The 23395-nt window shown below is 63.0% G+C and overlaps 1 protein-coding gene across 5 annotated transcripts in view; it reads right to left on the reverse strand.

The window, feature by feature from the left end:
- Nucleotides 1–833: 833 nt before the first annotated feature.
- The window catches only part of COLGALT2 (collagen beta(1-O)galactosyltransferase 2), an 80153-nt gene continuing 57591 nt past the window's right edge, over nt 834–23395 (reverse strand). For 3 of the 5 annotated variants that reach the window (XM_070055007.1, XM_070055010.1, XM_070055011.1), the window contains exons 7-12: nt 17400–17476; nt 13702–13808; nt 6696–6828; nt 5400–5527; nt 3824–4030; nt 834–1897 (exon numbers count right to left, since the gene is read on the reverse strand). In XM_070055007.1, the coding sequence (XP_069911108.1) occupies nt 1621–1897; nt 3824–4030; nt 5400–5527; nt 6696–6828; nt 13702–13808; nt 17400–17476 (929 nt within the window). In that variant the 3' untranslated portion in view covers nt 834–1620. The remainder of the gene's footprint in view (nt 1898–3823; nt 4031–5399; nt 5528–6695; nt 6829–13701; nt 13809–17399; nt 17477–23395) is intronic. The other 2 variants (XM_070055009.1, XM_070055008.1) reach the window with 2 other exon arrangements.

The following is a 23395-nucleotide window of genomic DNA, read 5'->3' on the forward strand; positions in this document are numbered from 1 at the left end:
CGTGAGCACGGCGGGTGGCAGCCAGCTGAGCGCTCCCTGCTCTCCCCTCGCCTCTCCCCGCCTGCGCCCTGGCCGCACCCCAGCTGCTGGCGTCCTCAGACCACACCGTTGTCACGGGCGGCTCTGCAGCCATCGGCGAGGCCGCCTTGCCGCCGTGTATTTTCCGTTTCTGGAGGGAACCGAGGGTCACCCGCGGCATCTGGAAGTCGGATCCCGGGGAAGGAGCCAGGATGACATGTGGCCACCTCCAGGAGGGCATGGCTGGGGGCAGACCAAGGAGCTGAGCAGAGCCGGCCCCCGCCTCCCCCCCCCCGGCCTGCTGTCCTCACCGAGCTGTGGCGGTGACGGAGCCGCATTGCCTGGCTGGCGAGAGCCTCAGAAGCACAGCCGGAGGGCCTGGGTTCGAGTCCCGGCTCGCCTGCAACTGTGCAGCCTAGGAAGCAGCAGAGGGTGTGAGTTCTCAGGCCTCTGCCACACGGCAGAGGCGGAGCTGCGGCCTGGCCAGCGTTTGGCGAGGGGACCAGCAGGGGGGCGAGCTGGCGCTGCAATCAACAGGTGAGCAGCGGCTCCGGGAGAGACTGGCACTTCGGCGTCGCCCAGGGCTCTCAGCCAGCAGGAACCGGTCTCACTTTGCAGGCACCAGCGTCTTACTGGAAACTTCGGGAGGACAGCATCACGCCTGGAACTCCCTCGAAAGAACGGCCGTGGTGTCCCGTGAGAAACCCAGAGCGGGAGCCCGCAGTTCCCGCCTCCAGCTTCCGGTCGCCACCCCACACGCGGAGGCCTCGGCCCTGTCCACGCTCCCGCACCCGAGGGACCAAGGGCCGGCAGCGTTGAGCAAAGTTTTCTTTAATTTTTCACACAGCCCCCGCGGGCCAGTAGTTGTCCCCAGGGGAGGCGAGGGCGAGCCTGGGCGGGCGCTCCCGAGTGCCCGCGGGAGGCCGGAGCAAGTCCAAGGTCTCTTAAGAACTCAGGCCGTCAGACCAGCTGACAGGGAAGCACTAAGAAACGACGCAGAAACCAGCTGGGGCTTCCTCCTGGCCCACACCCGGCACCTGCACCTGTCGGGAGGAGGAAGCCGCCACGCCCCTCTGCGTTCCCCGGACGCGACCTCCGGAGAGGGGGCCTGGGAGCGGGCTCTCGGGAAAGGCTCCCCAGGGCTGGAGCCTCTGCCCGGTCGGGCAGGGCCGGGCGTCCACGCCGCCCACGCCCCAGGGCGCCTTGGCAGCTGCAGCGTTGCCCACGTGCTGTAGAATAAATAATCCGGGGGGGGGGACCCAGCTGCTGGCCACAGGGACCCCCCCCACCATATCACGTCTCTCCTAAATAGCCCCTGACTCGGACACCTGCGGGACCGGGCCGGACCCAGGCCCGCCCCCAGCCAACGCTGGCGAAGGATTCCCCCAGGTGACCGCAGTGCCGGCAGCGCGCACTCCCGCACGCGTGTTCAGGCCACGTCTGCCAGCTGCTGCTTCGTCACCGCTCAGAGAGGGGACAGCTGGGCGAGGCCTGGTGGCAGTGACCTCGCCCTTCGGCCGGCCCCTCCCCGCCAGCACACGTGGGAGCACTCTGCTCACGGGGCTCTGGCCACTGAAGGCAGGACCACCGGGCAGGGCGCCCTCAGAGCTCGTCCCGCGAGGGCGCGGTGCCCATGGAGGCGGGCGGCGGCAGCGCCTCCGAGTTCTTGGCGCTGCCGTGGATGCGCCCTTGCTTCCGGGACTTCCAGGAATGGGTCCTGTCCCAGTCGGTGGCCACTGTCTCGTTGTCCCAGATGGTCGAGGTCTCGGTGTCGCTCAGGTACCCGGGCTGGCCCGTGTAGTGCGTGGGGTGGATGAGCAGCGGCTCCGCGGAGAAGGCCTTCAGGTCCCGGGACTGGTAGTGCGCCTTGTACTCGGCCCTGGAAGAGGGGGCGGGCCGCGTCCTCCCACTGCCGGCGCAGGGCCACCGTCCCCGGGCAGACAGCTTCCCCACACACCTGCAGAGGGCCCCGGGCGGTCGGGGACAGGTGGGGGGCGGGGCGGAGGGGGCAGGGGCAGGAGGTCAGGCAGGGGTGGGGGGCGGGGGGGCGGGAGGTCAGGCAGGGGTGGAGGGCGGGGGGGCGGGGGCGGGGCGGGAGGTCAGGCTCCCCCTGTGCACTGGGTGGACACCATGGGCCTCCTGTGCCTCCTGCAAACCCCAGGGTGCTCCTGGCTGGTGAGCGCACGCGTCTCAGATCTGGGCGGTGGCCAGAGCACAGCCATGAAGCCGGGGGTGGGGGGTGGGGGGGACTCAGGCTGTGGGCCGCCTGCAGGAGGCCTTGGCCTGTGCCGCAGCAGTGGCCAGGGGACCCCAGCAGTGGGAGCAGCGCCCTGCTGCTCTCACGGGGGTTGCTGACTGGCGCCTGAGCCGCTCCTGGTAGGTGCCTGGGCACAGCTCCCACCATGGAGGTGCCCGCCTGCTCTGCCCCCAAGACCCTGATGGGGACACCACCCATGACCACACCGGGTGAGCGCAGGGTCCGCGACCGCTCCTGGGCGGCGAGGCCGGACCCCCTGCTCCCCTGCCTTGGACACCGTGAGCGCAGCAGGGCCAGGTCACTCGGCCAGGCTGGAGGATGCTCTGCTCAATGCCCTTAGTGGGGGAGCAGCAAGCCCTCCTGGTGGAGCCCCGCCCAGCAGGGTCAGCCCCGCCTCCTCTTCCCTCCTCCGGGGCGGCCTCCCTGGCCGCAGGTAGGGAAAGTGCATCAGGAGACGGGCACGCGTCCGGAAACAGAGGCTCCGCGAACAGGCTGAGCTCAGGGCCCCGGCCCACAGCGGCAGGTGCTCACATGGGCGCCGTCGGAGGGACCCACAGGGCCCGTGCGTGGGGGACTCACACGGGTGCTGGTACAGGGTGGGGGGGCCGTGCGTGGGGACTCACACGGGTGCTGGTACAGGGTGGGGGGCCCTGTGTGGGGACTCACACGGGTGCTGGTACAGGATGGGGGGCCGTGCGTGGGGACTCACACGGGTGCTGGTACAGGGTGGGGGGCCGTGCGTGGGGACTCACATGGGTGCTGGTACAGGGTGGGGGAGGTCGTGCGTGGGGACTCACACGGGTGCTGGTACAGGAAGGGGGGGCCATGCATGGGGACTCACACCGGTGCTGGTACAGGATGGGGGGCCGTGCGTGGGGACTCACACGGGTGCTGGTACAGGGTGGGGGGCCCGCGGTTGGGGACACTCACACAGGTGCTGGTACAGGATGGGGGGCCCGCGGGTGGGGACACTCACACGGGTGCTGGTACAGGGTGGGGGGCCGTGCGTGGGGACTCACACGGGTGCTGGTACAGGGTGGGGGGCCGTGCGTGGGGACTCACACGGGTGCTGGTACAGGGTGGGGGGCCGTGCGTGGGGACTCACACGGGTGCTGGTACAGGATGGGGGCCCGCAGGTGGGGACTCACACGGGTGCTGGTACAGGGTGGGGGGCCCGCGGTTGGGGACACTCACACAGGTGCTGGTACAGGATGGGGGGCCCGCGGGTGGGGACACTCACACGGGTGCTGGTACAGGGTGGGGGGCCGTGCGTGGGGACTCACATGGGTGCTGGTACAGGGTGGGAGGAGCCGTGGGTGGGGACTCACACGGGTGCTGGTACAGGGTGGGAGGAGCCGTGGGTGGGGACTCACACGGGTGCTGGTACAGGGTGGGAGGAGCCGTGGGTGGGGACTCACACGGGGTGCTGGTACAGGGTGGGGGCCCGCAGGTGGGGACTCACACGGGTGCTGGTACAGGGTGGGGGCCCGCGGGTGGACACTCACACGGGTGCTGGTACAGGGTGGGGGCCCGCGGGTGGACACTCACACGGGGTGCTTGTCGTACATGATGGGCAGGAACTCGTCCACGGGCAGCATCTTCCCGAAGGGGTCGGCCCCCACCAGCTTCCGGGCCCCCTCCTGCGAGAGGGCGTAGCCCAGGGTCCAGTAGGAGTAGTCGGCCTCCACCAGGTTGCCCACCGAGGGCACCACCCGCTCCGGCTCCTGCACCTGCATCCTCTTCCTGCCGATGTAGCTGCGAGGAAGCAGCCGGCTTGGGGCGCGGCGTCGGCACCCCGCGCCTGCCTGCCTGCCTGCCTGCCTGGGAAGCCGAGGCACGGGTGAGCGGTTGGAGCCCGGTCCCCCGGGGAGGACTTCCAGCTGCGCTCACAGGAAGGCGCAGGCCGGCTCGCAGGCTGCACCGCGCTCACTGGCAAACCTGAAGTGCCACCGTGTGGCCCGTGCCACGTTTCTGCTTCCCACCCACTAGCGCCTCTTCCTGGAACATGCAGTGGGCCACCATGGCAGCCTGTGCGCCTCCGTCCTCCTCTGCACCTCAGAAAGCGAGAGAAAACTCGGAACTGCCGTATTTGGGAGACTGGGTACCAGACTGACCACCTGGGATTTGAAGGACACTTTCGGGGTACCCCCATCAGGACAAGAAGCTCACGGGCCAGCCCCACGTGGACGGGGCCCCAGGCTGAGCCACAGAGGCGGGGCCCAGTGACCCCGGGGGCTGCACAGGCCCAGCTCTGACCATGGGGAATGGCGGACAGGCGGCACAGCCTCTGGGTCTGTGGCAGGGGTGGGTGGAGCCACGCTAGGGTTTCCTGTGCCCACGTGTCCCTCCCAGGGCCAGCGTCACAGTCCCCCTGGGCACGTGAGGGGCGGGGTCTGCATTGATGGAATTGGCCTTGACCCCCAGCTGACACATGAACAGGGCCCAGCAGCCTCCTTGCTTTGGAGAGAGGCAGGTGCTCGGCCCGACCAGCCAGGACCAGTGCTGCCCTGGCAAGCTGCTCTTCCTGCCCCGCTGGCCCTCTGCCCACCCGACCTGCAGCCGCGCTCCCCAGGGGCAGGAACTGTTTCCTGAGCCCCCCCAGTCCGCAGCAGGGCACCACGGGACACCTGCCTCACTCCCCCGGGGCGGGTGCTGTCACCCGAGTCCCCAGGGCACCACGGGACACCTGCCTCACTCCCCAGGGGTGGGTGCTGTCACCCGAGCCCCCAGTGGGCACCACGGGACACCTGCCTCACTCCCCGGGGGTGGGTGCTGTCCCCTGAGTCCCAGGGCACCACGGGACACCTGCCTCACTCCCCAGGGGCGGGTGCTGTCCCCCGAGGCCCCAGTGGGCACCACGGGACCCCTGCCTCACTCCCCGGGGGTGGGTGCTGTCCCCTGAGTCCCAGGGCACCACGGGACACCTGCCTCACTCCCTCATGTCCGCCGTCTCTTTCTCAGGACCACTTCGCTCTGTCACCCACACCCGCCTCTTAAAGGAGCCCCCAGGGTTGCTCATGCTGGAGACAAGACGGTCCCCAGAGGCTGCGGGCACCCCACTTCCCCTGCCCGGGGGACACCGGACGGCGGAGGCGGCAGCCGGGCTCGCGGCGCTGTCACTCACATCAGCTCCCAGTCCAGCTGCGCCCGCTCGACGTCGGCCATCAGCTGCATCAGCTTCCTCTTGAACTGGTGCTCGAACCGCACGTCGTCCTCAATGACCAGCGCCTTCCGCAGCTCGCGGTCCATCACCTGTGACGGCATCCGTGCTGGAGCCCGCGGGACACCCCGAACCCGCCTCGCGGTCCATCACCTGTGACGGCATCCGTGCTGGACCCCGCGGGGCACCCCGAACCCGCCTCGCGGTCCATCACCTGTGACGGCATCCGTGCTGGACCCCGCGGGGCACCCCGAACCCGCCTCGCGGTCCATCACCTGTGACGGCATCCGTGCTGGACCCCGCGGGACACCCCGAACCCGCCTCGCGGTCCATCACCTGTGACGGCATCCGTGCTGGAGCCCGCGGGACACCCCGAACCCGCCTCGCGGTCCATCACCTGTGACGGCATCCGTGCTGGACCCCGCGGGGCACCCCGAACCCACTCTCGCCAGGTCAGCACAACGGGGCATTCGCTGCTGTCCTACACTGCCCTTGGTGCACCTGCCCATCAGGGGCACGGACAGTGAGGACACACGTGACCAGCATCATGGCCAAACCCCAATGGTAATGTCGAGTGCACACACATGGCACATACATACACCGCACACATGCCACACACATATGCCACACACAACACACATGCCATATGCAATACACATATGTACATGGCAACATGAACATGCCACACAGTACACATACATGCCACACACAAGTTCCATATATACACTGCACACCCCACACACATGCATGCCACACACATGCCATACACACACGTGAGCCACACAGCTCCACTCTCGAGGAGAAGGGAGAGGGGTGGGTCCCTGGATGCTGTGGTGAAGGGCAGGGTGGGGGCACAGCAGGGTTTGTGAAGCGTGTTCCGTGCGTGTCGCGGTGCACCTGTGCCAGACACTGCCCGCTTGGTAGGAGAGGAGGCCTTCTGGGCCCCGGCTCTGGGCCTCTTTGCTGAGGGAGCAGCCATGGCCGGGAGCCCCACACTCCAGCGCCACCCCCACCAGTGCCCTGGTCCAAGAGACGGGAGCCCAGGGCCTGGCTCTGCCTCTGCAACCTCCCGGCTTCGCAGTAACTTCTGCTGGGTGGCAGGGCCGCCCCACCCCCACACGGCTCCTTCCCCGATGAAGGCGCTTGCTGACCTGCTGCGTAGATGGCGCTCCTGGACCCCCTCCCCGTGTGGCTGTCCCGGCAGAGCCCGCTCCCCCACCCCACCCCGCAGAGCCACGCAGCCCACCCGGCCCTGCTCACCTCCTTCCAGACGGAGTAGTGGCTGAGGAAGCAGCCGATCTCGCCCCTGGTCAGGGGCCGGGACGAGTAGGGGTCGCGGTACCCGGGCAGCATCTCGATGTGGAGGGCCTTCAGCTGGCTGGTGTTGAGAGCCCTGCAGAGGGGGTGGGGGAGTCAGCAGGGCAAGGGTCCCCGGCAGAGGAGAGAGGTGGAGGGAGCACTGTCTCCCAGAGCCTCTGCACAGAGAAAGACTTCTGGGGCCTCCTGGATTCCTTCTTTTTCAAAATTTCACTTATTTGAAAGGGAGAGAGAGAGAGGCAGAGAGGGGGAGAGAGAGAGAGGGAGGGAGAGGGAGGGAGAGGGAGGGAGAGGGAGGGAGAGGGAGGGAGAGAGGAAGGGAGGGAGGGAGAGAGGAAGGGAGGAAGGAAGGGAAGGAGGGGGAGAGAGAGGGAGTGGGAGAGAGGGAGAGAGGGGGAGAGAGAGAGTGGGAGGGAGAGGGAGGGAGAGGGAGGGAGAGGGAAGGAGGAAGAGGGAGGGAGACAGGAAGGGAGAGAGGGAGGGAGACAGGGAGGGAGAGAGGAGGGGAGGGAGGGGAGAGGGAGAGAGGGGGAGGGAGGGGGAGAGAGGGAGGGGGAGAGGGGGAGGAAGGGAGAGAAGGGGACGGAGAGTGGGGGGAGGGAGGGAGAGAGGGGAGAGGGAGAGGGAGAGAGGTCTTCTATCCACTGGTTCACTCCCCAAATGCCCCAACAGCTGGGACTGAGCCTGGCCAAAGCCAGGATCTGTAAACTCGCTCCGAGTCTGTGTGTGGCAGGGGTCCCGGGACCTGGGCCATTGCCACTGGCTCCCGGGGTCTCAGGAGGCAGGAGCTGAGGCCAGGTAGCAAACCCAGGTGCTCTGAAGGGGACGCGGGCACCCTAGTCAGCTGCTGCAGCACCAGGGCAAACGCCGCCGACCCACGCGCTCTGTGACAAGGACAGTGGCAGGAGCGAGCAGAGGCCCCTGCTCCTGTGCGTCTCCCCTGACCTAGACCCCAGGCCAGAGCAGGAGCAAGGAACAGAGATGAGTCCCCAGAGCAGCAGAGGACACATCACAGAGAACCCACGCAGCAAAAATGGGCGAATCTATCCCTGCTTGCAGCTGACATGACTCTATATGTAGGGGATCCAAAAACTCTACCAAGAGACTACTGGAACTCATAGAAGAGTTTAGCAAAGTAGCAGGTATAAAATCAATGCACAAAAATCAACAGCCTTTGTATACACAGGCAATGCCATGGCTGAGAAAGAACTCCTAAGATCAACCCCATTTACAATAGCCACAAAAACAATCCAATACCTTGGAATAAACTTATCCAAGGACGTGAAAGATCTCTACGATGAGAATTACAAAATATTAATGAAAGAAATAGAAGAAGAAACAAAAAATAGGAAAAATCTTCCAAGTTCATGGATTGGAAGAACTAATATCATCAAAATGTCCATTCTCCTGAAAGCAATTTATAGATTCAGTGAGATACCACTCAAAATATCAAAGACATTCTGCTCAGATCTAGAAAAAAACAATGCTGAAATTCATATGGAAACACAGGAGACCCCGAATAGCTAAAGCAATCTTGTACAACAAAAACAAAGCTGGAGGCATCACAATACCAGATTTCAAGACACACTACAGGGCAGTTGTAATCAAAACAGCCTAGCACTGGGACAAAAATAGATAGATGAAACAGAGACTAAAAAAACAGACAACGGAACAGAATAGAAACTCAAAAAAGCCAATCCATGCATCTACAACCAACTGACCTTCGACAAAGGAGCTAAACCAGTCCCTGGAGCAAGGACAGTCTCTTCAAAATGGTGCTGGGAAAACTGGGTTTCCACATGCAGAAGCATGAAGCAAGACCCCACCTTACACCTTACACAAAAATCCACTCAAACTGGATTAAAGACCTAAATCTATAACCTGATACCATCAAATTCTTGGAGAACACTGGGGAAAATCTGCAAGGCACTGGCACAGGCAAAGAGTTCTTGGAAAAGACCCCAGAGGCACAGGCAGTCAAAGCCAAAATTGAGAAATGGGATTGCATCAAATTGAAAAGCTTCTGTACTGCAAAAGAAACACTCAGCAAAGTCAAGAGGCAGCTGGCAGAATGGAAGAAATTATCTGCAAACTATGCAACTGATAAAGGATTAATAACCAGAATATAAAAAGAGCTCAAGAAACTCAACAAAAAATCAACAATCCAGTCAAGAAATGAGCAAAGGACTTGAACAGGCATTTTTCAAAAGACCAACAGACACATGAAGAATTCCTCAGGATCACTAGCCATCAGGGAAATGCCAATCAAAACCACAATGAGGTTTCAGCTCACCCCAGTTAGAATGGCTTTCATACAGCAATCAACAAACAACAAATGCTGGTGAGGATGTGGGGAGAAAGGTTCCCTAATCCACTGTTGGTGGGAATGTAAACTGGGAAGCCAGTGTGGAAGACAGTGTGAGACACCTCAGAAACCTGAATACAGACCTGCCATACGCCCCTGCCATCCCACTCCTGGGAATTTACCCAAGGGAAATGAAATCAGCACATGAAGAGTTATCTGCACCCCCATGTTTACTGCAGCTCAATCCACAGTAGCCAGGACATGGAATCAACCGAAGTGCCTGTCAGCTGAAGACTGGATTGAACTCACACCTTGACAGTAAGGACTCCATTTTAGAGCACTCGAGGCTCCATCTTTTTATTTATTTTTATTTTTTTAAAAGTCTTCCTTCCATTGGTTCACCCCCCAAATGGCTGCTACGGCCAGTGTGCTGTGCCAATCCGAAGCCAGGAGCCAGGTGCTTCCTCCTGGTCTCCCACATGGGTGCAGGGCCTAAGGACCTGAGCCATCCTCCATTGCCTTCCTGGGCCACAGCAGAGAGCTGGCCTGGAAGAGAAGCAACCGGGACAGAATTCAGCACCCTGGCTGGGACTAGAACCTGGGGTGCCAGCGCTGCAGGTGGAGGATTAGCCTAGTGAGCCGCGGCGCTGGCCGAGACTCCATCTTGAGAACACACTCCCCACCGTGAGACTCTGGTCTGAAACTATGACCTAACACGGACGATGCAGTCCCCTACGTCACACTCGGTAAAGCATAGACCCCCTGACATGATCGCTCACTTAAAAGCAGAGAGGTTGTACCTGGGTTAATGATAGGATTGTAATTTGTCCTACATATGATTTAGGTCAAAACACAGATTAATGTCAAGATTATAAAGTAGCTAAGACTGTAACTGGTATTGTTAAGATTATAATTGATACTAATTTCACATAGGCTTTAGGTTAGCTTGACCCTGGTAACCATGTATTCCCCTCCCGTTTTTGTGGTTTTCAACCTCTATAAACCCTGTTGCTTTGGGTTTGGGGTCGAGAGTTCTTTAGGACAGGAGCTCCACTGCCAGCAATCAGGGACCATCAGGTTTTATGAATGTGTGGTGTTCCTCTGCGTGCATTCGCTCAGGCACAACAGGATAATTATGGGATATGCACGCCATGGAGTACTGCACAGCAGTAAAAAAAATGAAATCCTGTCATTTGCAACAAAATGGTTGAAACTTGAGAACAGACTTAGTGAAATAAGCCAGTCCCAAAGGACAAACACCAATGTTCTCCCTGACCCGTGGTGAGAAAAGGCAATCTGCAGAAGTGAAACTGACGCTTTGAGAAGCAACGATTTTGAACAGCCCAGGTCTCAACTACTGAGGAACCGTTTTTTCCCCATACTACTTGTTGAACTCTTTACTTAACATAGAGTTCATCATATGTGTATAAAGTTAATTGAAAACAGGCACACACACACACATGAACACACACACACCAGTAACAACACAACCCCCAAAACATGAAGCAAAAGCTGGCGGAACTGAGAAGGGAAGAAGACAATGCAATGGCACAGTGGGAGACACCAATGTCACTTTGAACATGCGACAGACAGGTGGGCAGCGGGAGGACGAGGAGGGAGAGCCGGGCAGCGCCATGACTGGGCCTGACAACATCCGCAGAAAACGTTCTTCAGGTACAGCCGGAACATGCACCAGCAAAGACCGTTGTTGAACCAAAACGACCAGACAGTATCAGCCTCAGTACACCTGAGAGGACGGGAATCTTGCACGGGATGGGCACCCACGGAGTACATGAAAACCCACAGCAAGGGGAACCGGGAAACTCGCAAACACTGACGTCAGCGCACAGTCCACGGGAGCACTGACAGGGAGACGTGTGAGTACTGAGGTCAGTGCACAGTCCACGTGGGCAGTGACAGGGAGACGCGTGAGTACTGACATTAGTGCACAGTCCATGTGGGCAGTGACAGGGAGACGCGTGAGTACTGACGTCAGTGCACAGTCCACGTGGGCAGTGACAGGGAGACGCGTGAGTACTGATGTCAGTGCACAGTCCACGTGGGCAGTGACAGGGAGACGCGTGAGTACTGACGTCAGTGCACAGTCCACAGGAGCACTGACAGGGAGACGTGTGAGTACTGACATCAGTGCACAGTCCATGTGGGCAGTGACAGGGAGACGTGTGAGTATTGATGTCAGTGCACAGTCCATGTGGACAGTGTCAGGGAGACGCGTGAGTACTGACATTAGTGCACAGTCCATGTGGGCAGTGACAGGGAGATGCGTGAGTACTGACATCAGTGCACAGTCCATGTGGGCAGTGACAGGGAGACGCGTGAGTACTGATGTCAGTGCACAGTCCATGTGGACAGTGTCAGGGAGACGCGTGAGTACTGACATCAGTGCACAGTCCACGTGGGCAGTGACAGGGAGACGCGTGAGTACTGACATTAGTGCACAGTCCATGTGGGCAGTGACGGGGAGACGTGTGAGTACTGACGTCAGTGCACAGTCCACGTGGGCAGTGACAGGGAGACACGCTAGTACTGACGTCAGCGCACAGTCCACGGGAGCACTGACAGGGAGACACGTGAGTACTGACGTCAGTGCACAGTCCACGTGGGCAGTGACAGGGAGATGCACTAGTACTGACGTCAGTGAATAAATTCACGCGAGACTTTACACTGAAAAGCGGGGAAACAGCATTCAAAACAATGAAGATTTAGAGTCACCCTGTGATCAGAAATCGGAAGTCTTCACAAGGAGAAGAAGCGAATGACGGACGCTTGACAAGGGACAGAACGAGGGCAGCGCCGTGACACCGGGCCTGACGGACACCTGCAGAACGGCGAAGCACACGGCCTGCCAGGCGCAGCCGCCGCGCTCCAGGGAGAAGCTGCCGAGCCAGGCCCGGCCGAGGATGCACAGGCGGACTCCAGCGGCTGCGCATGCGGATTCGCTGGCGGATCCTAAAACCCGTATGGAAACGCGAGGGAGCAGCGCGGGGAAAACACTGCACAGGAGTAACGCGCCTCCCTGCAGCCCAGAAGGCCCCGGCATGGGCCGGACAGAGCAGCCGAGCGCAGTCCAGAGCTCAGAAACCAAGCCCACGTCTAGGTCAAGGGCGAGACGACAACCAGCCCGGAACAGTCCTCTCCACACGTGACGCAGGACAACGGGACCCCTACCCCGACAGGACCACGGCTCAGAGACCGGAGTAAGAGACGAAACCACAGGGCTCTCGGAGCGAGCCCGGGGGTGGGTGCTGTGACTTTGGCCGTGACGAAGGAGCCTGAGATACGACACCCCAGGCACAACCAGCAGGCACCAGAGCTAAACTGGGTTTCCTGACGACGAAAGAGAGACTTTTGTGCTTCCGTGGGCGCCATCACAGAAGTGGGGGGTGCAGGAGCTGGGAGGAGACGCGAATTCCATCCCTGGTCAGGGACGTGGGTCTGGGACGCACACAGGGTGTCCTGGGGGCCACGTCTGTGGGTGGGGTGGGGCTCTGGGGGCCACCTGAGCCAGTGCCACGGCTGCCACAGCCCAGAACAGGCTGCAGGACTTAAACTTTATTTCCGAAAAACTAATTTCCCCAGGGTAATTTTAGCCCCGGCCGTGTTCGAGACGAACTTAACAGGGCCACCCCCACACAAGCGCCACCTTGAGGCTCCTTTATGGAGAGCCCGAGCCAGTCCCCGCGTCTGGAAGGGAATCAGGGCGTGCTCTCGGCACCGCTGCTGGATTCTCTGAGGGAGACACCGGGACTGTGCAGCCGTGTCTGTCACCCCGGCTGGCCGTGTGCCCACGGAAGCGAAGCCACTCAGGTCCCACGTGAACACTGGCCACGGACACCCGTGCCTTATAAAAATCTATCCCCCGAAGCACTTCAGGGTGCCGGATGGCAGCGCCAAGCAAGCAGAACCAAACAGCGACCACAGAATCCACAGGGGGAGTCGGACCGGCGGCCAGCACTTTCCTGCCTTGTTCCGGGAAAGTGGCCGCCAAGGTCGGCGCGGGCGCCTCACCCACAGCCTGCAGAGACCTCGGCATGGGTTCCCCTTCATTCTCCGCAGGTTGCCGGAGTTTCACACCGGCCCAAGCCAGGCTCCGGCACAGCACGCTGCAGGACCCTGGAGACGAGGCAATAGCACCCAGAGCAAGGACGGCCAGAGACCCCCCCCCCCCGGCTGCTGAGTGGACCTCGGGCCCACTCTGTGTGGGGAACCAGCGTAGATGCCACCGCCTGCGGCCCGTGGCTGTAGTAGAAGCGTGGCTGTGGGGCAGCAGGGTGAGCCACCAAACGTGACACCGCATCCCACAGGAGCGCCTGTTCGCATCCCAGCTCCTCCACGCCCCATCCAGCTCCCTGCTGTTGAGCTTGGGAAAGCAATGAAAGGCGGCCCGAGCGCTCGGGCTCTGCCACCCTGTGGGAGAACCGGATGGCGGTCCTGGCTCCCGGCTGGCTGTGCGGCCCTTTGGGGAGTGAACCAGAGGACGGAAGACCTCTCTGTCTCCGTAACTGACTTCTAAATAAATCTCTCAAAGTGTGGCCCACGCGTCTTCAGGCCCACCCAGGACTGACCGTGGTCGCGGAGACACGCCACGCCCGCTTCCCCGCACCTGCAGGGGGCGCCACTCACTTCCCGTCCACGGCCTCCACCACCTGGACCTCGATCTCCTGCTCGTACAGCGTGCGCAGCATCCGGCCCCGCCTGTCCTGCCTGCGCTTGAGGTTGATCATGAAGATCTAGCCGGGAGGGAGAGGAGAGGAGCGGTCACTCCAGGCCCGCGCCGGCGTGGAGGAGGGGCAGGGCCCCGGCGCTCCAAGAGGCCAAAGGTGAACTAACCCCACACACAACACGGGCGGCAGGAGGCAGCTTGGGAAACGGCGGAAGTCAGCGGTGCGCGGAGCCCCGATGCCGCCGACTGCCCTGGCCAGTCCCTGCGCCTCAGCTTCCGCCTCCATAAAACTGGGGTGACAGCGGCCCCGACTCCCGCGTGTTACCCATCGGGGTCAGCATAACCTACATCCACCGGCTGGATGTCACAGGGTCAGAGGTGCCAAACCCAAGTGCCAGGGTGGCAGCTGCAGCCGTCGGCTTGCCCGAGGCCCCGCCTCCCAGGCAGGCAGGGACGTTCCCCAGAGAAGTCAAGGGACAGGGGTCCTGCCCTTGGCGAAGAAGGGGTGGGCCAGAGGCGTCCTGTGCACGTTGGATACCTGCTGGCATGTGCAGGCCCACAGCAGGTGCACCCCACTGCCCCAGGAAGGCTGGGCCCCGAGTTCCTGCCGGCTGCCCTGCCTGTGCCATGAGGCCACCACGTGGCAGCCCGTGCTGGCTGTACCCGGGTGTCCCCCAGGCCCGGTGCCGCGGCCGCCACGGGCAAGCCCGGGCCTCTCCACGGGCTCTGGCCGCAAGCAGCAGCACGCTGGTTCTGGGGGTGAACCCAGGCCCCCAAGCTTGGCTGCCCGGCATGGCGACATCAGAAGCCCCGAGCCAGGTGGGCGACTGAGTCCTCCCGTCTGCCCAGCGGGGCGCGTGGGAGGCAGGCGCAGAGCCAGTGTCTGCGGCTGATTCCCCCCCAGCCAAAAAGGAGTTCAACCAGCTTGTCTTGTGGAACCCAAGACTGCACCCACTGTGGCCAGACTCAAGGGTGCGCTCCCATCACCAGCCTGGTGCTCAGCCGTACCGGGCCACACATCTGGGGCCACGCGTGGATTCCCTGTTTTACGAGGGTCTTGGCTACCGTGACGAAAACTCATTTCTACTGAATTTTAAATCCTGCACAAAAAAGTGACAGGAGAGCAGGAGGTGCTGTCGCAGAAGTCCTGGGACTGGGTGGCAGGCAGTGCTGAGTGCTGAGTACCCCACAGAAGTCCTGTGACTGGGTGGCAGGCAGTGCTGAGTGCTGAGTACCTCAGAGTCCTCTGGGGCACCAGGCAGTGCTGAGTGCTGAGTATCCCACAGAAGTCCTGTGACTGGGCAGCAGGCAGTGCTGAGTGCTGAGTACCTCAGCGTCCTCTGGGGCACCAGGCAGTGCTGAGGGCCTGGTGGTTCTGTCACACCGCTGTTGACCCAGCTGGATACTCGTTTTGTTAATGTGATCGCTGAGGGGACTACTGGCCTTCGGCTTGGCGACTTCCTCGTTTGTAGACCTGGGCGGGGTCGGCTCTCCCTGCGCACTCAGAACCGTAGCGTGGGGCCACGTCCACCCTCCCACTCCTCCAGGGCCACGTCCACCCTCCCTCTCCTCCGGGGCCACGTCCACCCTCCCTCTCCTCCAGGGCCACGTCCACCTTCCCACTCCTCCGGGGCCACGTCCACCTTCCCGCTCCTCCAGGGCCACGTCCACCCTCCCTCTCCTCCAGGGCCACGTCCACCCTCCCTCTCCTCCGGGGCCACGTCCTCCCTCCCTCTCCTCCAGGGCCACGTCCACCCTCCCTCTCCTCCGGGGCCACGTCCACCTTCCCGCTCCTCCAGGGCCACGTCCACCCTCCCTCTCCTTCAGGGCCACGTCCACCCTCCCTCTCCTCCAGGGCCACGTCCACCCTCCCTCTCCTCCCGGGCCACGTCCTCCCTCCCTCTCCTCCAGGGCCACGTCCACCCTCCCTCTCCTCCAGGGCCACGTCCACCTTCCCGCTCCTCCAGGGCCACGTCCACCCTCCCTCTCCTCCAGGGCCACGTCCACTCTCCCTCTCCTCCAGGGCCACGTCCACCCTCCCTCTCCTCCCGGGACACGTCCTCCCTCCCACTCCTCCAGGGCCACGTCCACCCTCCCTCTCCTCCAGGGCCACGTCCACCTTCCCGCTCCTCCAGGGCCACGTCCACCCTCCCTCTCCTCCCGGGCCACGTCCTCCCTCCCTCTCCTCCAGGGCCACGTCCTCCCTCCCTCTCCTCCAGGGCCACGTCCTCCCTCCCTCTCCTCCCGGGCCACGTCCACCCTCCCTCTCCTCCGGGGCCACGTCCACCCTCCCTCTCCTCCAGGGCCACGTCCACCTTCCCGCTCCTCCAGGGCCACGTCCACCCTCCCTCTCCTCCGGGGCCACGTCCACCCTCCCTCTCCCAGGGGACGGGAGGGGCGTGTCATTCCCTGCAGGGTAGCCCTGGGGCCACCTGGGGTCACTCGGGGAGAGCCAAGCCAAATCAAACCACACACACACAGACACAGCCTGGAGAGCAGCCATGTGCGAGACCTCAGGGACCCACAGAGCAGTCCCCGCCCCCGCCAGGCTGCGTGTGCTAACAACCGCGGCCGCACGGCCCTCGGGGACAGAGAGGGGACGGCACAGCCAGACATGGCCCAGTGTCGCTGTGCTGTGCACAGACAGATGCTCACCCAGGCTTGAGGAAGCACCGCCCGGGCCGGCGTCCCCGCCCGGAGCCAGCATCTTCCACGGGGCCCAGGAGGGGCCCAGGCCCCACACCGCGTCCTCCCGGACGAGGCTGGGGCGGGAAGGCCCTGGTTCTGCCGTGTGATTTGCTCTCCTCCTGGGGCCAGAGCCGAGAGCTCTCTCCTGCTGAATGTTCCCGAAGACCCTTAGTCACCTGGAAGTCTGGTCCCCGCCCACGCCACGGAAGGAACCCCGATTCCTGCAGCTATGTGGGGGCCGGGTGGGTGTCAGTACACACGGCAGGGCCTCTTCCAGGACCACGCCGCGGCACGGAGCGCCGGCCTGCCGGGGTGCACCCCCAGTCCCCGGGAGGGTTCTCGCTCAGGCGCAGGGTGCCAGCGCCAGCTTCAGGACCTCCAGGTGCCAGGGCGCTGCGTCCTGCCCCTGCCACGGACCCAGGGAGCCTGCGACCAGGACGGCAGCTCCGTGCATTCCTGCTCCAGCCCCTCCACCGTTACAGTCCATCTCACACACACACGTGCACACGCACACACACACGCACACGCACACGCACCCATCCCCGCCTGCGGGGAGGCCCGGGTTTGCAAGCAGCTTCCATTTCCCCTATTCTTGGTGCTCTCAGCTCTGCCCCGGCCTCCCTGTGGGTGACAGATGGCCAACCCAGAGCCCCGGCACGGCCTCCACCCGCGCCCCCTTGCGGCATCCAGCCCAGGGCTGCCGGCTTCCCCGGCCTCGACAAAAACCGCGGCAAAGTCCGCTCGTGGGAAGCGCCGAGCGCAGGTTCACAACCGAGCAGCACCCTCTCCGACCGGCCGATGAACGCTCTTGACCACGAACCTCCCCCCAGAGCCGAGGGAGCGAGACGGAGCCGAACCCCTGCCTTTCCCCGGGACCTCGGTGCCCTCGCAGCTCCCAGACGCGTGCTCAGGCTCACGGGCCAGCTGCGCACACGCGTGCCCCCTGCTCGCCCCCGCACCCCAGGCCTACCTCATCAAATCCCATCTTGTCTGGGTGTCTGGGGACAACAGACACGAACTGGGAGGGCTCCATCGGAGGGCCGTCAACTGCAAGACAAGAGGCAGGGCGCTCGTGAGCCGCGGGTCCGAGGCAGGAGTCGGGGTCGGGGCACTGCCCCGGGAGCCCCGCTCAGGCCCGGCTCTGTGTTCGCCCCACGTACGAGCGTGTGGGGGAGAGGGTGGTGGGCCGGGGGAGGGCTCTGGAGCGGGACGCTGACCTTGGGCTGGGGAAAGCCTGGCAGGGTTAGGGGATCCTTAAGCCCGCTCCTGCACGGTCACGTCAGGACAACGGTCACACCAGCAGGGCCTGCATGCAAGCATCCCCGGGGAGCAGGGGAGCCGGTGCCTCCAGCATGCTCCGCCCTCATGGCTGCCCCCGCGCAGGGGACGGAGCAGCCTTTGAGGGGAGCGGGGTCTGTGCTGCGGACGCGCAGGCTGTTCTTGTCCTCGCTCCCCAGTGCCAGTGACGCAGCCTAAACCGTACGCACGGCCCCGCGTCACATTCAGAGCTGACTGCAAGGACGTGGGACGGTGCCGGCCACGTGCCACGCCACACGGGGCTATACGAGGGGCTCGAGCGTCTGCAGATTTGGGGGCACCTGCGGACTCTCAGGGACTGCCCCCACCAGGCCCGTAATGAGAGCTGGAGGCAGGCCAGGGTTTTCCTGAGACACGCTGTCTACGCATCCAGAATTGTCAGTCTGGGACTGCTTTGATCCCAGCCAGGCAAGGGGAGCCGCAGGCCACGGGACAGAGCCACGGGGAGGCTCCTGGTGGGAGGGTGCATCTTCCCCGATACCAGAGTTGCTCAGCGGCCATGTGGGCCAAGTGCCTACTTTAAAGGGTGGAGGCCGGCACCGCGGCTCAATGGGCTAATCCTCCACCTAGCGGTGCCGGCACGCCGGGTTCTAGTCCCGGTCGGGGCGCCGGATTCTGTCCCGGTTGCCCCTCTTCCAGGCCAGCTCTCTGCTGTGGCCCGGGAAGGCAGTGGAGGATGGCCCAAGTGCTTGGGCCCTGCACCCCATGGGAGACCAGGAGAAGCACCTGGCTCCTGCCTTCGGATCAGCGCGATGCGCCAGCCGCAGCACGCCAGCCATGGCGGACAATGGAGGGTGAACCAATGGCAAAAGGAAGACCTTTCTCTCTGTCTCTCTCTCTGTCCACTCTGCCTGTCAAAATAATAATAATAATAATAATAATAATAATAATAAAAGGGTGGAAAAGGGTGGTTGGAAACGCGGGCGTCGTGAACTCCCAGGGTGGCCGGTCCTGTCCCCAGCGTCCACCTCCATCCAGGTGCAGGGGAGGACATTGCACCTTGACCGTGGGGTTCACCAAGGCCACAGGGCTTTCCAGGAGATGTACCGCTGCTGCCGGTGCCTCCCTCATCCCAGCCCCACCCCAGGCGACGGCACCACGCTGAGATGGGGAAGTGACCTGGAACACTGGGCCAGCGCACGCAGGCAGCGGGCACCAGACGGGGACACATGGCTTCCAGGGAAGCAGGGGTGCTCGGGCGCCGCCGGGCAGCCCAGCAAACCTTCGCCATCCTGCTGAGACTGGCAGAGGCCCTGGCCTGGGCACCCCAGCCTTCCCGGAGATGTCAGAGTCCGGGCGTCCACTCTCACCTCTGAGCATAGGGGGTGCCATTCCAGGGGCAGCGAGGCAGGGGTCGCAGGCCACACGGGGGCAGGCCTGTGAGTGACCTCTCCCCTGACCCCAGCAGACTGGCGGGGCGCCCACAGCCAAGGCCCTCTGTCTGCTCCACCCAGCGCCCTGTCGGTTCCCTGCAGCATCAGCACGCAGTCTTTAAGAGAAAGAGCGTGAGGAATGAGTGGAGGCCGGAGGAGCCGGCCAGCCCTCCCTGCTCGGGCCCTGGGCCGCGGGAGCCGCGAGTTCCAGTTACGCTGCCGGTCTCCACGGCCCGAGTGGCACTAGCGTGTCAGCCAGAGCCGGCTTCTATCAAACACGGGAGGCTGCACACTCGCCAGACCAGGGCCCCAGAGCGCCACACGGGGCCGGCTCCCAAAAGCCACGTGCACCTGGCTTCTGCCACTGAGCCGGAGGAAAACAGGAAACAGTGGGAGGGGTCTGAGCCGAGACTCTCAGGGCAGGGGACGTGGCTTGGCCGAGGTTCCCGGCTTCTGGGTAGGCTCATGGCCGACTCCAGCGCTCAAAATCTGTCACCACGTGGGAGGTGTCGCTGGCTCTGGTTGGTCTCCTGGTATAGGGACAGGGATGTTGGTTGTTAAGGAGACCATGTCCATGGACATGGGAGGTGTCGCTGGCCCTGGTTGGTCTCCTGGTGTAGGAGCAGGATGATGGTTGTTATGGAGACCGTGTCCGTGGACGTGGGAGGTGTCGCTGGCCCTGGTTGGTCTCCTGGTGTAGGAACAGGATGATGGTTGTTATGGAGACCGTGTCCATGGACGTGGGAGGTGTTGCTGGCCCTGGTTGGTCTCCTGGTGTAGGAGCAGGATGATGGTTGTTATGGAGACCGTGTCCATGGATGTGGGAGGCGTCGCTGGCCCTGGTTGGTCTCCTGGTGTAGGAGCAGGATGATGGTTGTTATGGAGACTGTGTCCATGGACGTGGGAGGTGTTGCTGCCCCTGGTTGGTCTCCTGGTGTAGGAACAGGATGATGGTTGTTATGGAGACTGTGTCCATGGACGTGGGAGGTGTTGCTGCCCCTGGTTGGTCTCCTGGTGTAGGGACAGGGATGATGTTGTTATGGAGACCGTGTCCATGGACGTGAGAGGTGTCGCTGGCCCTGGTTGGTCTCCTGGTGTAGGGAGAGGGATGATGGTTGTTATGGAGACCGTGTCCATGCATGTGGGAGGCGTCGCTGGCCCTGGTTGGTCTCCTGGTGTAGGGAGAGGGATGATGTTGTTATGGAGACCGTGTCCATGCATGTGGGAGGCGTCGCTGGCCCTGGTTGGTCTCCCGGTGTAGGGACAGGGATGATGGTTGTTATGGAGACCGTGTCCATGGACGTGGGAGGCGTCGCTGCCCCTGGTTGGTCTCCTGGTGTAGGGAGAGGGATGATGGTTGTTATGGAGACCGTGTCCATGGACGTGGGAGGCGTTGCTGGCCCTGGTTGGTCTCCTGGTGTAGGAACAGGATGATGGTTGTTATGGAGACTGTGTCCATGGACGTGGGAGGTGTTGCTGGCCCTGGTTGGTCTCCTGGTGTAGGGACAGTGACCACACTCTTGTTATGGAGACCGTGTCCATGGACGTGGGAGGTGTCGCTGGCCCTGGTTGGTCTCCCGGTGTAAGAGCAGGATGATGGCTGTTATGGAGACCTGTCCATGGACCCTGCCTGTCATGTGGGACGCGTCGCTGGCCCCTGGTTGGCCTTGTGATGTAGGGACAGGGATGACACTGTTTTACGGGGACCCTGTCCCCACACCCGTGGCGTCTGTGCAGCCGCATCAACCCCACACGTACCCGGGGCTCTGTCTCCTCTGGACACAGGAAACAGAAGCTCCAGCAAGTTCCCAGGGTCACAGAGCTGGCCGAGCTGGGCCCTTCAGCACCTCACTGCCCCACACCAGGGCTGGGCCTGGGCAGCCACCGGTGCTGGCAGCGGGGCCAGGTCCTCGGCTGCTCACCCAGCCCAACCACGCCCGGAAAGGACCCGAGACACTGCCCCTGGGGTCGGATCCCAGCACTGTGGTCTGCGGCCGCCCTCACCAGGGCCTCACCCACGCCTGAGCTGCTGTAACAGCTTCCAAACACTCACGGGGAGAGGGGGAGAGGAGGAGAGGGGGAGAGGGACACAGGGAGAGAGGAGGAGAGGGAGAGAGACAGGGAGACAGGGAGAGAGGGAAGAGAGGGAGACAGGGAGACAGACAGGGAGACAGGGAGAGAGGGAGGGAGCGAGAGAGAGGGAGACAGACAGCGAGAGAGGGAGAGAGACAGGGAGAGAGGGAGACAGACAGGGAGACAGGGAGAGAGGGAGACAGACAGGGAGAGAGTGAGACAGGGAGGGAGAGAGAGACAGACAGGGAGACAGGGAGACAGGGAGAGAGGGAGACAGGGAGAGAGGGAGAGAGAGAGAGAGGGAGCGAGAGGGAGACAGACAGGGAGACGGAGACAGGGAGACAGGGAGACAGACAGGGAGAGAGGGAGAGAGGGAGACAGGGAGACGGAGACAGGGAGACAGGGAGAGAGGGAGACAGGGAGAGATCCCCTATCTGCCAATTCACTCCTCAAATGCCTGCAGCAGCCCGGGCTGAGCCAGGCTGAAGTCGGGAGCCCAGAGCTCACTCCGGCTCTCCCCTGAGGGTGGCGGGGACCCTTTACCTGCTGGCTCCCAGGATGTAGGAGCAGGAGGCCGGATCAGGAGCAGAGCCGGGACTCGGGCCAGGCACCCTGACATGGGGTGAAGGCGTCCCAAGCGGCAGCTTCACCACGGGCCAAACGCCTGCCTGTGTCGCCCGTTCCGAGGCCTCCCCTTGTCAAAACCAACTTCCTTGTCTTGGGGCCGGCGCCGTGGCTCACTTGGTTAATCCTCCGCCTGTGGCGCTGGCATCCCATATGGGCACCGGATTCTGTCCCAGTTGCCCCTCTTCCAGTCCAGCTCTCTGCTGTGGCTGGGGAGTGCAGTGGAGGATGGCCCAAGTCCTTGGGCCCTGCACCCGCATGGGAGACCAGGAAGAAGCACCTGGCTCCTGCCTTCGGATTGGCGTAGTTCCGGCCGTTGCAGCCATTTGGGGGGTGAACCAACAGAAGGAAGACCTTTCTCTCTGTCTCTCACTGTCTAACTCTGTCAAAACAAAACAAAACAAAAAACCAACTTCCTGGAGTGGAGCACAGATGTGTTCTCTGCATCCTCCCACGCGGCTCTGCTCCTCTGGTGGGCGTTTGATCTCACAGAGGGAACGAGACCAAGCCCAACCCCCACGCTTCCCGGGCCCCACAGAGGGCGGCGAGCAGAACAGGGGCTCGGCGTGGGACCCAGCGCCCTTGGGAAGCCACCTGCAACGCTGTTGCCTCAAAGCCTCGGCACTGGGGCAGGTGTCTGAGAGCTGCCCCCCCAGGGGCCTCCCGCCTCCTCCACATCTACACCCCTCCCGCCCACAGGCTCTGGCGCCTGCCAGTCTCTGCCCGGCTCCCGAAGCACAGGGAGCCAGTTCCCGTGGGGGGATGGGCACAGTGCTGTCCGCCTGGGACCACACCGCGTCCTCGCTCTGACCTCGGACTCCTGCCTACGCTTTGTAACCCAACCACTGCCTCGGGAGACTCCCAGCTCCCTTCCCCGGCTCTCGCCCGATAAGACCCGGCTTGAACCGCATTTTCCCATGAGTCACAGCTGATGTCAGACAACGCCACGAGCTTCCGTGGCCAGCTCGCTCGCCCACCCCGGAGTGACCTGTTCTGTTCACTGTGCCTCTTTCTCCTGAAACCATCAGCGTCTCTTCCCAGCCCACACCTGGGCTGCTCCTGCCCGGGGAAGGTATTCAGGGTCAGCTTAGAGCTGCCTTCTGACCCCACCTGCTGTGCACCCTCAGGCGCACCTGTCCCTGCAGGTGCCACCTCAGTCCGCAGGGGGCAGCACGGCTCTCACTTGGGCCCTTCTCCTCAGCGTGGAAACCTGCTCCAGTGGTCTCGTCTCACACAACCAGCGATACAGGCAGATCCACCATCGCTCTTGCCCTAGGGGCCATGGTCCCGCCTCCACTCTTCCCCCTCTCTCCCTCCCACTGGCTCCCTGGCTCCCTGGGGCTGGGGCCCTGGGGCTGCACTGAGGGGCTCTCGCACGGCCAGCGCGGACTCGCCCCTGTCTTCCTGTGCCTGGCTGCCGGCCGCTCCAGGCTCCTGGAAACACTGCTCCCGTCCTCGTCCTCCCCTCCTCCCTTCCTCCCCGCAGCTGGCTGGCCGTCGTCCCCGGGGATCCGTCCTCTCTTGCGCGTCCTTCGACTCCATGAGCTCATGCCGCCCGCGGCTTCCCACGGCCTCCCAA

The sequence above is a fragment of the Oryctolagus cuniculus genome, chromosome 13 (assembly GCF_964237555.1).
Source record: "Oryctolagus cuniculus chromosome 13, mOryCun1.1, whole genome shotgun sequence".
NCBI classification, from domain to species: domain Eukaryota; kingdom Metazoa; phylum Chordata; class Mammalia; order Lagomorpha; family Leporidae; genus Oryctolagus; species Oryctolagus cuniculus.